This window comes from Microcebus murinus, chromosome 32 (assembly GCF_040939455.1).
Source record: "Microcebus murinus isolate Inina chromosome 32, M.murinus_Inina_mat1.0, whole genome shotgun sequence".
Lineage (NCBI taxonomy): Eukaryota > Metazoa > Chordata > Mammalia > Primates > Cheirogaleidae > Microcebus > Microcebus murinus.
Genome location: NC_134135.1, coordinates 5,304,275 through 5,319,747, shown reverse-complemented (window position 1 = coordinate 5,319,747; position 15,473 = coordinate 5,304,275). Strand labels below are relative to the sequence as shown.

Genomic DNA, 15,473 nt, shown 5'->3' with positions numbered 1-15,473 from the left:
CAAAATTCTGACCAGTTGAGCTGGCTGGTATTGTCCTCAATACTTGTGTTTTCTACTTTAACTTGCTTGTATTTTCTTTATTCTCCTCTCTTTAAATGAAATGTCACAAGAACCCTAAATTCTCTCTTCAGGTTGTCTCTTGATGGGTAACTTCATCTATGGGTTCATCCAGGTATACAGAGCAACCATGCAAGGATTGCAAAGATAAAATTCTCAGAAAGATAAAATTTTCAAAAGCACTATTAAAGATGGTGAGTTCTTTAGTAATTCAGTAAAAAAGAAAAAAGCCTTTAAAGCATTGTGAAAATACACAGAAAGGGTATTTTTCAGAATATGCAATGTCAGTTTCTCCTAAAATACACACAAATATTGAATAGGTTACCTGCCAATGTGGGACAGCCCCAAGACTTTTACTCGGTGACATTCCATGAGCCTTCCTTGGCTGTACGGAATGAACGTTCTTTGAACATGGCGGCTTCCAATATCATAAATCCATATGGCGTGGCCATGCCGTCCTCCTGACAGTCTCTTGAATAAGGAAAATGAACCGGCGGAAGGAGACAATGGCATACGCCATGATAACTGCTGGCGGAACGTAGCCTCAAAACTGTTAGTGAGCATGCGCACAGTTCCAAGGCAATCCTGATGGGATGCTAACCCAAACCGGAAGTGGCCCAGAGCGGCCATTTCGCGTAGTGAGGTGGTACTCGCCTCCCTACACAGCTTGCCGGACTCGGAGCAGATTCGGGATGTTAGCAGTGGGCATTCCGTGAGGTCAGTGCGGGAGGTCGGCTTGGGGTGAACGATGAGAGGGTGGCGGGGCGGGTGAAGACGGGTCTGTGCGGTGTGCGATTGGGGGTTTCTGGGTGAATGTTGGCGGCTGTGGGGTACATGGAGTTTGCTCATTTAAACTGGATAATTGGCTCTTGCGCTTTTTCTGTTTGTATGCAAGTGTTTTTGTAACTTAATTCCAAGTGAACTTTGACGTCAGATTTTATACTGTTGGCCGTGAAACTTGCTCGTTTGAGGATAGGGAACGTGCATGCGTCTTCAGAGCGCCTCCGTCGACGGTACCCGGGGTTTGGGAGAGCGATTCACTGCCGGGGACTAGAGAGAGCCCGTGGTTGATTGGGAGCCAGCAGCTTCAGGGGTCGGGGGGCTTTGAGGGTCGCATTATATTACACTCCGGGGGCCAGGGATTGGACATCGATAGCAATCAGTAGAGTGGGGTGCTAAGGGTAGCATATGGGAGCCAGTTGACTGGAGGTCTTGGGGGAGGTCAGTGATTGGGGTTTGTGAGGGTGACTGCATTGCTTTCTGGGCAGTGATGGGTCCTTCAGGGTTGGATGTGTGGGTCAGTTTTGGCCTCTCCTTGAGTCCCTGTGGACATGGTAAGAATCAGTGATTGGCAGTTGAGCAGATTGATGACGGTTTTTCTATTGGGGTGTTTTATTTGAGCCCCTATGTTGAGGATCATTTGGCATCCTGTGGAAACCGATAAATTGTACTTCCTGGGAAACATTTATTGCCTGTCAGGGTAATGATGATTTCCGGAGCTTGGGCCATGTCAGTGACTGGCATTTTGTAATCTTCTGGCAGTCCTGTGGTCTAACCATTGGGGATTTCTGTCAATGACTGTATTTGGGTGTGGTGGGGGCAACTTATTATGGACAGGCAAGAAATGGTCAGTGATTGGAGGTTGTGTCTGCAAATTTCCTGGGTTAAGGTGGGGGTTGGCACAGTGATTTTAATTTTTAGCTTTGTTAGAAGAGGCTGGGCCGTATGTATGGTGTATCACGGACGGGCACTGAAATGTTCAGAACCTCAGAACCTGCACCAGACACAACCGACTCCCAGCCTGAGCTCTCCAAAGGCAGCAGGAAATGGAAATGGTGTTTCTGCAATGTAGCCACATAGGAGTCCATGAGACAATATGAAGTAGACATGGGGCTGATTCCCTTTTCTTCCATTTGCAGGCTGAGTAACCTCTGGACAAATTATGTAATAGCATACAGCCTCATTGTCCTCATCCACAAATGTGTATAATAATGCTTGTTATATTTAGCTGACAGCATTGTGTAAAATTAAGTCAACAACTTGCTGGGTTTTATTTATATTTACCACACACCAGGCAGGTGCTGACGGCTTGACAAACCTCATCTTGCATAAGTTTTCCAAAACTTGTGATAAATACCTGTGTCCCCATTTTAGAAACTGTGACTAAAGTAATATCTCCATATTCTCATAGTTAAAAAGTGGAAGAGCCACAATGAGTCCTTCATAAAGCTTAGTCCAAACTCAGTCTTTTTTCTTAACTCTGGCTAATAACTAGCATTGGATTTTTCTGAACTTTGTCTACTCTGGTGTCTAACATGGTAACCTTCACCTCAAGGCCCTCAGGAATTATTTATGGAGCAACTGTTGAGTGAGTGACCATGTGAGGGGTCATTGCCTTTCTAGGGCTTCTTGGTGTCTCTGCAGAACCCCTGGGTCAGGCCTCATCATTGAGGCTGCAGAATCTCTCTTCACAGCCCACCCACCTCTACCCAGTTGTCCTGGTTGGAGCCTCTAGATGCCTTCCCAGCTTCTGGGAAAAGTGGAGTTGTTGGCAAGACAGATCGAGAGTTGAAGCCCAGAGGGGACATGCCTGCTGATGTGAATTTATGCCAGAGGCCCCAGGTCCTGGGTCCAGAACAGGAGGACGGCCTATGCGAGGTAAGAAGGACCAACCCCAAGGAAAGTTCTCCATAATGTGAGGGCAGATGCAGCAGATTCTATACTTCCTATTCCTGAGGCAGCCTTGATCCTTCTGCCAAGCAGGGACCACAAGGGGCTGATGTCCTGCTATCCACAGGCCATATGTGCTCTGAGAAACTGAACTGGCTAATAAAGGAGGATGTGTTGGAGTGGAGGGTTGGCCCTGGGCCAAGGAAGAAGAAAATATAGTCTGTATGGGAGCCCCAGTTGCAGGCAGGGAAGTGCTGGCTTCTTCCTGCTCAGCACTGGCTCAGCTCCTTCTTCCACCATTGGAACTCTGCAGATTTACAGCTGGTCCCCGCCAGACTCCTCCTTGCCTGCTCTATGGGGTTTGGCTTATTTCTCCTCTGTTCTCATAAGGTGCCACCGTGCCCAGCTTTTCTGGTCCTTTGATTTACATTTTGGTTTGTTTTAACTTCTGGATTTTTAAGGTAGTCTTATATAGTGATAACCTATTGTCCTTCTTGCATATGTTTATAAATATTTTTTGCTATTTTATCCTTCACACATAAGTTTTAGTTGTATTTGAATATGAAAAGGAGAGTCAGACAGTTTTGTGAGGTTTGTAACTAAAAAGAGCCATCACTTGCTATTTTTTTCCCCAAATTGCAGCTTCTCAGAAGCAATCACGTTTTACATTTTTAGCTAAATATTTTGAGATTGATCACCTAATCTATTAATGACATGCTTATATTGCTGCCTCTTGGGTTGTTAATTAACAACATGTTAATTACACGGCATGTTGCTAAAAGATTAGGTTTAGCCCACTTTCCTGTACTTCCACCCTGGGCACTCACATGCATGCTGTCCTTGCCTGTCCTTCTCTAAAACCTGGGTCAAATTCTGATCAGGTCACTATTCCTTGTTTTTTATTATGATTGTATAAACTGTATTCACAGCTGCTTATAAATAATGTGAGGACTCTTCTTCAGCACAATTCTTTGTTTTTCCCTGGAGTGCACAATTTTATGGATGAGCTATTCATTTACTTTTCTATATATGTATTAATGTATTACACAGTTTTCTCCAAGTTTTCTCATCATAAATTGAATTTGTTACTAGGTAATAATAATCGGACAGTAATTGCAAACACTCATTGTTTCAGGGACAGTTCTAACCCTCACAGCTTTGTGAGGTAAATGCTGCTGTTATTCCCATTTTACAGAAGAGAAGACGGAGGCACAGAATGAAATAATGGGTCCAAGTTTACATAGTCATCAAGCAGCCAGGCTGGGATTAAAGCCAGGCAGTTTGCTTGAGAGTCTGGGCTGTCAGTTCCAACTCCTTGAGGAGGCCTCTCCTATTGCTTTTTTGACTTGATGTGATTGGACCTGGCTGCTCTCTTGGTACCTGATGCTCAGTCTTCTCATGGTGGCTTCCTTCACCACCACCTGGGAATTCTTCTCCATCAAGTGTTCGATTTCCTGCGTCCTGAATACTTTGGCTTTCTCTTCTATAGTTTACTGTTATTCTCATTTTGTGGGAGTGCCTCCTCTAGGAGTTTCTTGGAGATGGTTGCATGATGGTAAATCCTATAAGATCTTACATATCTGAGAATGTCTTGCCCCCCAACAAAACACATATATTTACATATTTAATATATGGTATCTATATCTATCAAGATATATATATGTGTATATATATCTTGATATATGTGTGTATATATATATATATATAAATGTTTAAAATGCCATAAAAATTACATTTATTTTACCCTCACACTAAGTTGATTTTTGCCTGGGTTCAAATTATAGATTGGAAATAATTTTATTTATTTATTTAATTTGTATTTAATATTTCTTTTGTTCTTTTATTCTTTTTTTTCCCCTCAAAGATATACACATCCTATGGAAATAATTTTATAATTCTTGCAAGAAAATGTTTCCAACTTAAGAAAGAAATAGCTATATATTCAATTATGCATGTAGATTTCCAGATTAGATTTTGTTTTAAATGAAGTGTGCTAAGTTTTAAACTTTGTATTACTAAAATTTTTAATCATAAGCAAAAGTAGAGTAAATGGTCTAATGAATCCCTTATTGATTGATTGATTTGTTTTGAGACAGGGTCTTAGTTTGTTGCCTGGGCTAGGGTTCAGTGGCATCTTCATTGCTCACTCCAACTTCAAATTCTTGGGGCTTAAGTGATCCTCTGGCCTCAGCCTCCTGAGTAGCTGGGACTACAGGCTCGTGCCACCATGCCTGGCTAATTTTTGTATTTGGGGTCTTGCTTTTGCTTAGGCTGGTCTTGAACTCCTGGAGTCTTCCCACCTTAGCCTCCCAAAGTGCTAGGATTATAGACATGAGCCACTGTGCCTGACCTGAAACCCTTTATCTTAATAATTATCAGCATAGTACCCATCCTGTTTGATTAATAACTCCCATCACTAGATTATTTGAAGGCAAACCCTAGACATTATATTACTTCATATATATTGTATATCTCTGAGAGATGAAGTTTTTCTTACATAACCACAAATATCATTCATATATCCCCCAAATAATAATTATTTCTTAATATCATAAACACCTGAACTATCTAAACTTGATTTTTCATGTCAGGATCCAGCCATTGTCTATACATTCCACTTAGTTGAAATGTACCTTTAGTTTTTCTTAATCTACAAATGGTTTTCCTCCATGTTTTACTCCCTTTTTATTTATTTCTTGGAGAAACTGGGTTGCCCTTTAAATTGTGGCAGATTCTAGATTTGGCTCACTTGCATTCACATGGTGTCATTTTATATCATGGACAACTATCCTTGTATTTGTGAACTAGTATTTAAATCTAGACCTGTGGTGTCAAGTATGATGGCCACTCACCACATGTAGCTATTAAGTGCTTGAAATGTGGCTGGTTTACATTTCAAAAAAAAACTTAGTATGAAAAAAAATTTCTAAATGTCTCATTGATGATTTTTAAAATATTGGTTATAGATAGAAATTATACTATTTGAATATAATGGATTGAATAAAATATATTATTACGTTGATTTCATCTGTTTCTTTTTAATATGGCTTCTAGAAAATATTACATATATGGCTCACATTATATTTCCATTGAATGGCTCTACTGTAGAGGCTTGGCCAGATTCCACTTTGATTTCTTTGTTTTTGGCAAGAATACTTCATAGTTTGTACACCATCTGTGTACTTGTAAAACCATATCAGGTGCACATAATGTCTGGTTATCATTCTCTTTGTGATGTTAAAATTGATTATTAGGATCAGGTGTTGTCATCTTAATCTTTAATCATAAAGATCACATCAGTCTTTCACCTATGTGGTTTTAACATTCATTGGCGATCAGTAAAAGTGATGATATTTTAATTCTTCAGGCTGCATTTGTCATCTGTAATAATTCTATAATGAAGCTCTTTTAATCATCAGTCCTTTCATTAATATTGTTCTTATAGGAAGATCACCTTTTTAATAGATCGTATCTTATTAATATGATCATACCTCTTTCTGAACTTAAAATCCTTAAATGGCAATCCATTAATTATAATAAAAATCTGTACCCATTACATGATCAGACTCCAGCCCATTTTCTTGGAACTTGGATGATAACCACCTTCCAAACATCATGCAATTGCCTCTCCTCTTACACAGAGCCATCTGCTGCATCCTGAATTCACAGTGTTTTCCTACTTTTCCACTTTTATTAAAGCTCTTTTCTGGAAAATGATTTATTTCCTCCATGCACACATCCCACATCAAACTTCTAACTTACAGTTTAAGCTTTGCCACCTCTAAGTAGCATGGCCCTCTATTCCCAGGTAGAATTTGTCCCTAATTTGCTTCTCTCCAGTAGTGTGCTCTGCATCTATTTCTACCGTGTTCCCTTCCTAACCCCATAGTTGAGCTTATGTATTTGCTTTTTGTCCAAGTCTCTGAGTTGCTGGAAGAGTAGAAGCTTATGTAGTTCTATGTTGAGTTCCCAGGACCCAGCACAGCTAAGGCTGGCATGTAGTTGCTTAATAAACATCATGTTCATTATTCCTAAATTAGCTAGAGACTTAGAGAGAACCCATTTCTGGCCTTATTTCTGAAAAAGAATGACTGAATGAATGTGGTATACAATAGACGGCAGGATATTTCTATAAATTTTTTTACTGCCCCCCAAATACAATGTGAAACAGGTATTTAATGGGAAGTCTATATGATGTGTCATGGTGAAAAATCATCAGAAGCACATTCTTATATGTAACTTCCCCATTTACCAGTGATGAGTAATTCTCAGTGAGCTGGGGTACGTTGTTACAGAAATCAGTGTCATTAGAGGATGTGACCGTGGGCTTCAGCAAGGAAGAGTGGCAGCAATTGGATTCTGCCCAGAGACACCTGTACCAGGACGTGATGCTGGAGATCTATAACCACCTCATCTCAGTGGGTGAGCACAGCTGACCTGGGAATCTTGGATGGGCCTCGTTGAGATTTCCTTCTTCCTCCTTACAGAACGCATTGGGATATCAGAAGTATGTCATGGTTTTTTCGTTGGGTTGTCCTGCAGTGCTTATTCCTTTTGGGTACCTTTGAGTACCTTTGTGCCCAGTGGAAAATGTTGACTTTTCTGATGAGCCAGTGCAAAGCTTTGTTGAATGGCCTCTAAAACCCAAATCCAATATCCTTTCCATTGAACAGGGTATCACATTCCCAGCCCAGAAGTCATCTTCAGGATGGTAAAAGGACAGGGACAATGGATGGGGGAGGCTGAACTACCACATCAGAGCCGTCAAGGTGAGTGACTTGTACCCAGGCAGACATGGATCTCTTTGGGGATACCACTGTCAGCCTACCACATTTATTCATTCCCTCTGTTTTCTCACTGGTGGACACTTAGGTTGCCTCTTACTCCCAGGTTCCACAATAAATGTGATAAATTATCTCATAAATATCCTATAAGGGCCAGTGTAAGAATTTTTCCGAGGTAAATATTTGGGAGAGGGATTGCCTGGTCATGGAGATAAGTATACTTAATTTGAATTAGTCAACCATATTGTCCTTAAATGGGTTGCACAGTCTACACCCCTATTTGCACACCTTGCTTGCCAACACTTGGCATTAACCAAATTGGTTAATTTATGGCCCATCTGATGGATGAAAGGGCACTTCATTGCTTAAATGTTATTTTTCTAATAACTAATTAGAGCATCTCATTATATCTCTTATCTGATTGAGTTTTCCATATATGTGTACATTGCTTTTTCATGTTATCATTTTGTGTCCATGGAGTTTTCTGCCTTTTTTCCTGTTTATTTGCCCTTAAATTTATTGATTTTCTTTTTTTTTGCTGAATCTTTTTTTCTTTTTTCCCCTTAATTGTGGCATCTCTACCTTGGAGTCCTATACTATGTTCTCTCTTCGTCATAGGAATCTACTGATAAGACCCATCCATTTTGAATACTTAGTCATCATATTTGTATTCTGATGATTCCTATATCAACACCTCCACTCTTGGTGCTTAAACTGAATTCTGATACCTTATTTAAAGCTACATGGAGGACAGTTCTCAGGAGATGACTCAACTTCCTTAATTTCAGGAGATCAGAAATTGGAATTGTCATCATCCAAATAAGAAATTCTTATCACATGACAAATTTTGTCAGATTTTTTCTGTGTTTCTGAGCTCTTTCCTCTCAGTCTTCTAATTTAATTTATTATTTTAGAATTCCTATCAATTTTTCTTTTTGAATATACAATTTAGGTGACCCTTTTTCTTAATCCTAGTGGTGTCACTATAAACCAGCTTCCTATTTTCTTATATTTAGACTATTTTATTGCTAATGACATTTGTAGATTCCGGTTTTTCATGAGTTCAATCACAGTGCAGATTTGCATTGCAATCACAATGCAATCAAAATGACAGATTTTATTACCCCAAACACTGCTATTTAGTTTCATTTTTCTACAGTAGATAGGATGCAAACATGCAGTTATTTTCTACTATGTAGATTAACAAACTCCTTCTTCAGTGATATTATCATCATGGCCACATATGTCCAATTTAAAAATATACCTGATAGTTTTCATCTCCATTGTTGTGATCTTTTGCTTAATATCTGCTATATAGGATAATCCACTTTGCATATCGCCTGTGGTTATTTGTACTTTTCCTACTTAATCTTTATTATGTCAATGTTGAGCATGAGGAAACCATTTAGAATACAAAAATTGTTGAATTTCTGAAGATAGAAAATAATATTTTACACTATTTTAGAAGGATATTTTAAATATCTGCTGAGGTAAATTCAAAAGAACAGAGATTGTATTTGGACAGAGAGGACAATGGCATGAAGTGTGAAGAGTCTTTGTGCATTAATCATATCTATTTCGTGGAAGGCTACTAAAAAAATGAGTATATCAAAATGGGAAGTATAGAGGGTGACTGCTTGTGAATTTCAGAGAAAATAATTTCACCCTAGAGGTGGAATGACATTGGAAGTTAATTTTAAGGGCACAGTACCTATAACTGGTCCACAAAACCATTTTGAAGGGAAACAATGAAGTAGACAAAGCAAGCTTAATGGGAGTAGAGGACATGAGTATGTGCTTAGATTTGGGAATAAATTGGGTATTTTTTGCATTGTTAGGCTGTGTTGGAGAGTTATAGAAAAGCTTTTTGGCACAGTTCTGACAGTTTGCATTAAACATTTTTGGCAGTAATTTAAATATTATCAGATTCAGTAAGGTCTAAATGAATTGAATTTTTATGATCTAAATGAATTGAAAAGTTAAAAATAGTCCAAATCTGTGGCTGGGGACACAGAGTATAGGATACCCGGAATAAATGTATGTGTATGGGTAAAACTGCTATTCAAGAGTGAAAAATGAAACAAAACAAAAAACCTGATTGAAAAAATGAGAAAAGGACTTCAATAGACATTTCCTCAAAGATGATATACAAATGGCTAACAAACATAGGAAAAGGTGCTTAACACCACTACTCACTTGGGAAATGCAAATCAGAACCACAGTGTGATATCACCTCACACCCATTAGAATGACTACTATTAAAAAACAGTGGATAGCCAAGCAGAAACACTCCCCAGAATGGAAGTCCCTGATCATCTTAACAAATGTTGGCAAGAATGTGGAGAAACTGGAACCCTTGTGCGTGGCTGGTAGGGATGTAAAATGGAGCAGCCACTATGGAAAATGATATGGCAATTCCTCAAAAAATTAAACATAGAATTACTGTATGATCCAACAATTCCATTCATTTCTGGGTAGATAACCAAAATATTTGAAAGCAGGGGCTTGAACAGATATTTATACACCCATGTTTAATATTCACAATAGCCAAGAAGTGGAATTGTATACTGATGGATGAATTGATAAACAAAATGTACTATATACATACAGTGGAATATTATTCACCCTTAAAAGGAAGGAAATTAAGACATTCTACAACATGGATGAATCTTAAAGGCATGGTTAGCTAAATAAGCCAGACATAAAAGGATAAGTGCTATCTCAACTCATACAGACAGAAAATAGAATAGTGGTTGTCTTAGTCAGAGGCTGAGGGAGAAGACGAAAAGGGGAGTTGTTTAATGAGAATAAGATGTTTTACAAATGTAAAAGTTCAGGAGATCTGTTGCCTAACAATGTGAATACACATAACACTACTGAACTATACATTAAAAAATGGATAAGATGGTAAATGTTATATGTTTTATGCCCATAATAAGAAAACGTTAACAATAAAGATTAAAAGTGTTCTCATTTTCTAAAGAAGTGAAAAATGATTGAGGTTTCTTGACAGGACAAGAGTCTGGGATACTATCTAAGTGACTGAAAGAGAAAAACTGAATGTGATGGTCATTTAGTAGTTAAATCTGATAGAAAAATAATAGTAAAATTTTATAACTTATTTTTACTGAGAATCTGCTGTGTTCTATGTTCTATATTAGTAAATTAAAGATCAGGGACTCCCAGTCTTGGCAGGGAAAAATAAAGGTATGATCTGTAACATAAAGCTAAAAGTTCTAAAGGAGAACAATTAACTTCTTTTATAGAAAAAGGATGAAATAAATTCTAGGGAACAGCTCATTTGTCTAGTCTTCCAATATACCTTTCTGGGGATATGGGTATATTCCCAGGTTCAAGAAAAAAAACAACAAAACTACAGCTGCATGGAGAGTTGGGACATAAGCATTCTTTTACTGCTTGGCCATGTCAGGATAGGGGAAGCTTTAATAGTTTTCCAATGGTTATAGAAGGCTGATAGGTTTGGCACAAGTGAGAGAAAGCAGGGAGATTGGTGAGGATTTAGATCTGAAAGCTAATGAAGACCTATACACTGGGCCCACTCCTTCAAGCCTTGGCTATCCACCAATGTTGCCCTATAACAATGATGTTACTTTGTCTCATCTTCTATTTATCTTATTAGGTCTGGGCATACAGTTTAGCCTGTATAAGTGGAATTAGTTTGCCTTTGTTTAAGCTTCCCAAAGATTAACAAAGTGATCTTGGCCAGTTATGTGACCATGATGTGCTTCCCTTTCTTTATTTGTAAAATAGGAACACTAATTGTAGCTACCTCCTGAGGTTATTATGAGGATTAAATGAGTTTATGTGTGCCTCACATAGACCATTGCCAGGCACAAGCAGGTGCTATATAGATGAGTGTTTGGCATATAATAAGGGCATATAATAAGTGTTTCTGCTCATTGTCACCATCATCAGCACCATTACATGACTAAGCAATTTCCCTGTGTTCAATGTCAATTAACGTCATACAATTTCTACTCTGTCCTATTCATTATATCTGTTTCATCTTCTCTTTCTCCTTCTAGAAGGGAAGTTTGGGCTTGAAACCCCACAGCAGGAAATTCCTGAGAAAGTTTCGTATCAAAAGGATATGGTGGGTGAAGTCACAAGACGTGGTTCCTGGTGCTCCATTTTAGAAGAACTGTGGCAGGATGCTGACCATACAAAGAGAGATCAGCAAAATCAGATTCAACCCATGCGTCATGGTGCTGTCTTCAACAAGAAAACATTGAACACAGAGAGAGATTGTGACTGTAAGGACCCTGGGAAAATCATTCACATGAGGCCCCACCGTATTTCTTTACAAAGATCTCAGAAATGTTGTTCATTTGCAAAAAGTTTGAAGCCTAACCCAAAAGTAAATGGTCAAAATCAAAGCAATGCCACAAAACAGCTTGATGACATTGTTGAGTCTGATCAGCTGTTCACTCATAGCTCTTCCATTGCTTGCAGCAAGAATATTCATACAGGAGAGAAATTCTGCAAAGGTAACCAGTGTAGAAAAGTCTGTGGCCATAAACAGTCATTTACACAAGACCAAAGTAATGTTCAGGAGAAACCGAGTGAATATACTGAATGTGGGAGGGCCTCCACCCAGAAATCACAGCTCCTCGCCCAACAGAGAATGCATAGTGTAAAATATCTCCATGAATACAGCAAATGTGGACAAGCCATCATCCCACAACCAAAACTCAGTGTATATCTGACAGATCATACAGGTAATATACCCTATATATGTCAGGACTGTGGGAAGGTCTTCATTCAGAAATCAGAATTGATTACACACCAGAAAAGTCACACTAGAAAGAAGCCCTATAAATGCCATGAGTGTGGAAAAGCCTTTTTCCAGATGTTATCTCTCTTAAGACATCAGAGAACTCACAGTAGAGAAAAACTCTATGAATGCAGTGAATGTGGCAAAGGCTTTTCCCAGAACTCGACCCTCATTATACATCAGAAAATTCATACTGGTGAGAGACAGTATGCATGCAGTGAATGTGGGAAAGCCTTCACCCAGAAGTCAGCACTCAGCTTGCACCAGAGAATCCACTCAGGGCAGAAGTCCTACGTGTGTATTGAATGTGGGCAGGCCTTTATCCAAAAGGCACACCTGATTGTTCATCAAAGAAGTCACACTGGAGAGAAACCTTATCACTGCCACAACTGTGGGAAATCCTTCATTTCCAAATCACAACTTGATATACATCATCGAATTCATACAGGGGAGAAACCTTACGAATGCAGTGACTGTGGAAAAACCTTCACCCAAAAGTCACACCTCAATATACACCAGAAAATTCATACTGGTGAAAGACACTATGTATGCAGTGAATGTGGGAAAGCCTTCAACCAGAAGTCAATACTCAGCATGCATCAGAGAATTCACACTGGAGAGAAGCCTTACAAATGCAGTGAATGCGGGAAAGCCTTCACTTCTAAGTCTCAATTCAAAGAGCATCAGCGAATTCACACAGGTGAGAAGCCCTATGTATGTACTAAATGTGGGAAGGCGTTCAACGGCAGGTCAAATTTCCATAAACATCAAGTAACTCACACTAGGGAGAGACCTTTTGTCTGTTACAAATGTGAGAAGGCTTTCATCCAGAAATCAGAGTTGATTACCCATCAGAGAAGTCACATTGGAGAGAAACCTTATGAATGCCATGACTGTGGGAAATCATTCAGTAAGAAACCACAACTCAAGGTACATCAGCGAATTCACACAGGAGAAAGACCTTATGTGTGTTCTGAATGTGGGAAGGCCTTCAACAACAGGTCAAATTTCAATAAACACCAAACAACTCATACCAGAGACAGATCTTACAAACGCAGTTATTCTGTGAAAGGCTTTACCAAGAAATCAATTCCTAGTGCATCAGCATATTCATAAATTAAATATACTCCGAATTTCTTGACAAGAGTCAGATCTAACTGTATGTGATAGATTCATGCTTCAGAAATTCTGGAAATGTTTTGCATGTGTAAACACATCATGAATTCACACATTATTTTACATGAGGAAAACTACCCAGAAAAGAATTTCAAAGAATAAGTGGAAGTGTCCTTATTTGTACTAGTCTCATTAAGGGTTATAAATTTCATCCTGTGAAGAAACCCTGACTAATGCACTAAGAAAAGCCTTTCTATAGAAAATGGTACAAGACAGATTATTACCAGGTTATTTATGGGAAAGTCCTATTTATTGTGGGATATCAATATTTTAAAATGCCAGCAAAGTAAAAATAGGGCAATATTATGTATGTATATGGCTATCTTATGTATATATGTCTTGTACACAGGTTGAGTATCCCTTAACCAAAATGCTTGAGACCAGAAGTGTTTCAGATTTTCAATTTTTTCAGATTTTGGAATATTTACATTATATTTACTGGTTGAGCATCCTTAATCTGAAAATCCAAAACTCAAAATGCTACAATGAGCATCTTTGAGTGTCATATTGGCACTCAAAATGTTTCAAATTTTTGGAGTGTTTTGGATTTTGGATTTTCAGATTAGGCATACTTGACCTGTATGGATAGTTATATATCTCTATATATGTATATATGAATATGGTCTGCTCAGCATATGTGTGTATATGTATATATGTTAATATGTATGCCCTCCGTAGGGTTTGCTGAAGAATTCACTACATAAGAGAAGGTGTAGGTAGATGGCAGTTTTTTTTTAAAGAATCTAATGTAATTGTTTATCAAATTTATTCTCTATTGAATATTTATATAGTGAGGTATCAATAATCCTTTATTATACAGACATATGAATGTACATTATAGTTTTTGGTAAATGCATAAATGAGATTTTATATTGTATACTGTCTTCATACTGTAACTTTTCTTTTATAGTTAGCTCAATTCTACCCTCCCTTTTATTTCCATCTCCACTGTCTGTGGCGAGCCTCTTTATAGATAATCAGTGCCAACCATTTAGTCTGGACTTATTCATATTTTTATACAAGCTGCTAATTATATTTATCAGAAGGCAGCAAACTGTGGCCTCTGGCCGAATATGGCCTAGCAACTATTTTGCCTTTTTTTTTTTTTTTTTTTTTTTTAGAATAAAGTTTTATCAGAATACAGCCATGTTCGTTTGGATACGTATTATCTGGGGCTGCTTTCATGCTCCATTGGCAGAACTGAAGTAGTTGTGGCAGAGATCATATGGCCCTCAAGCTGAAAATGTTTACTATCTGGCTCTTTGCAGAAGATGTTTGCCAATGCATGAGACACACACACACATATACATATATACCACATAGGCACACACATATTCATATACCTATGTTAGGACTCTTTCCTTTGTTTTATAAAACTCAGATTATATCGTACACATGTGGGCATGTCATTTTTTTATTCTACAATACATCTTTTCAATGGCTGCACAGTATTCCTTGGGGTTCACCTGCTGTAATTTATTTGGTCATTCTCACATTTTTGATTATTCATTCTTTTTGCCCATAATTTTTTGCTAAAAAAGGAAGGGGGCTGTTATAAATACTTCTGAGAAGCAGAACAGCATAATCTTTAAGTAGACGGGCCCAGGAGCCAGGTTCTTGGATTTGATTTCCGCATCTAATCTACTTGTTGCATCTGCTGGGCAAGTTACTGGACTCAATATGTCCTGGTTTTCTCATCTCCAAAAGGAAAATTATAACAGTCCCCTACCCCATACGTTTGTTGTGAGGAGTAAATGGGTGAGTATGTTAAATACTTGGAACTGTGTGGGGACCCTGTATCCCTGAGCCTGCCAGGGTTCCTCTGCTGGGCATGGAACTAAAGTGGGAGATTTTAGTCCATTGCAAGTCTTTTCCAAATAGGGGAGGGTGTTGGAATTGGGCACCAATAATCCTAGTCCTGGAAACCCTTCCGGGATGATGAGAGCCCTACACATCTGGTCATGAGCAGGCCCAGGCCTGAGGATGTGTCT

General features: G+C 38.6%; 1 protein-coding gene across 2 annotated transcripts; it reads left to right on the top strand.

The window, feature by feature from the left end:
- Window positions 1-677: 677 nt before the first annotated feature.
- Window positions 678-14,874, top strand: LOC142865731 (uncharacterized). Of its 2 annotated transcripts, XM_075998915.1 has the most exons (5): window positions 678-774; window positions 2,532-2,715; window positions 7,023-7,149; window positions 7,401-7,496; window positions 11,558-14,874. In XM_075998915.1, exons 2-5 carry the CDS (start codon window positions 2,644-2,646, stop codon window positions 13,420-13,422), a joined length of 2,160 nt encoding a protein of 719 aa, XP_075855030.1. In that variant the 5' UTR covers window positions 678-774; window positions 2,532-2,643; the 3' UTR covers window positions 13,423-14,874. The 2 variants fall into 2 exon arrangements, with proteins under 2 accessions (XP_075855030.1, XP_075855031.1); XM_075998916.1 differs by lacking the exons at window positions 678-774; window positions 7,023-7,149 and having other exon boundaries at window positions 2,536-2,715.
- The last annotated feature ends 599 nt before the right edge of the window (window positions 14,875-15,473 follow it).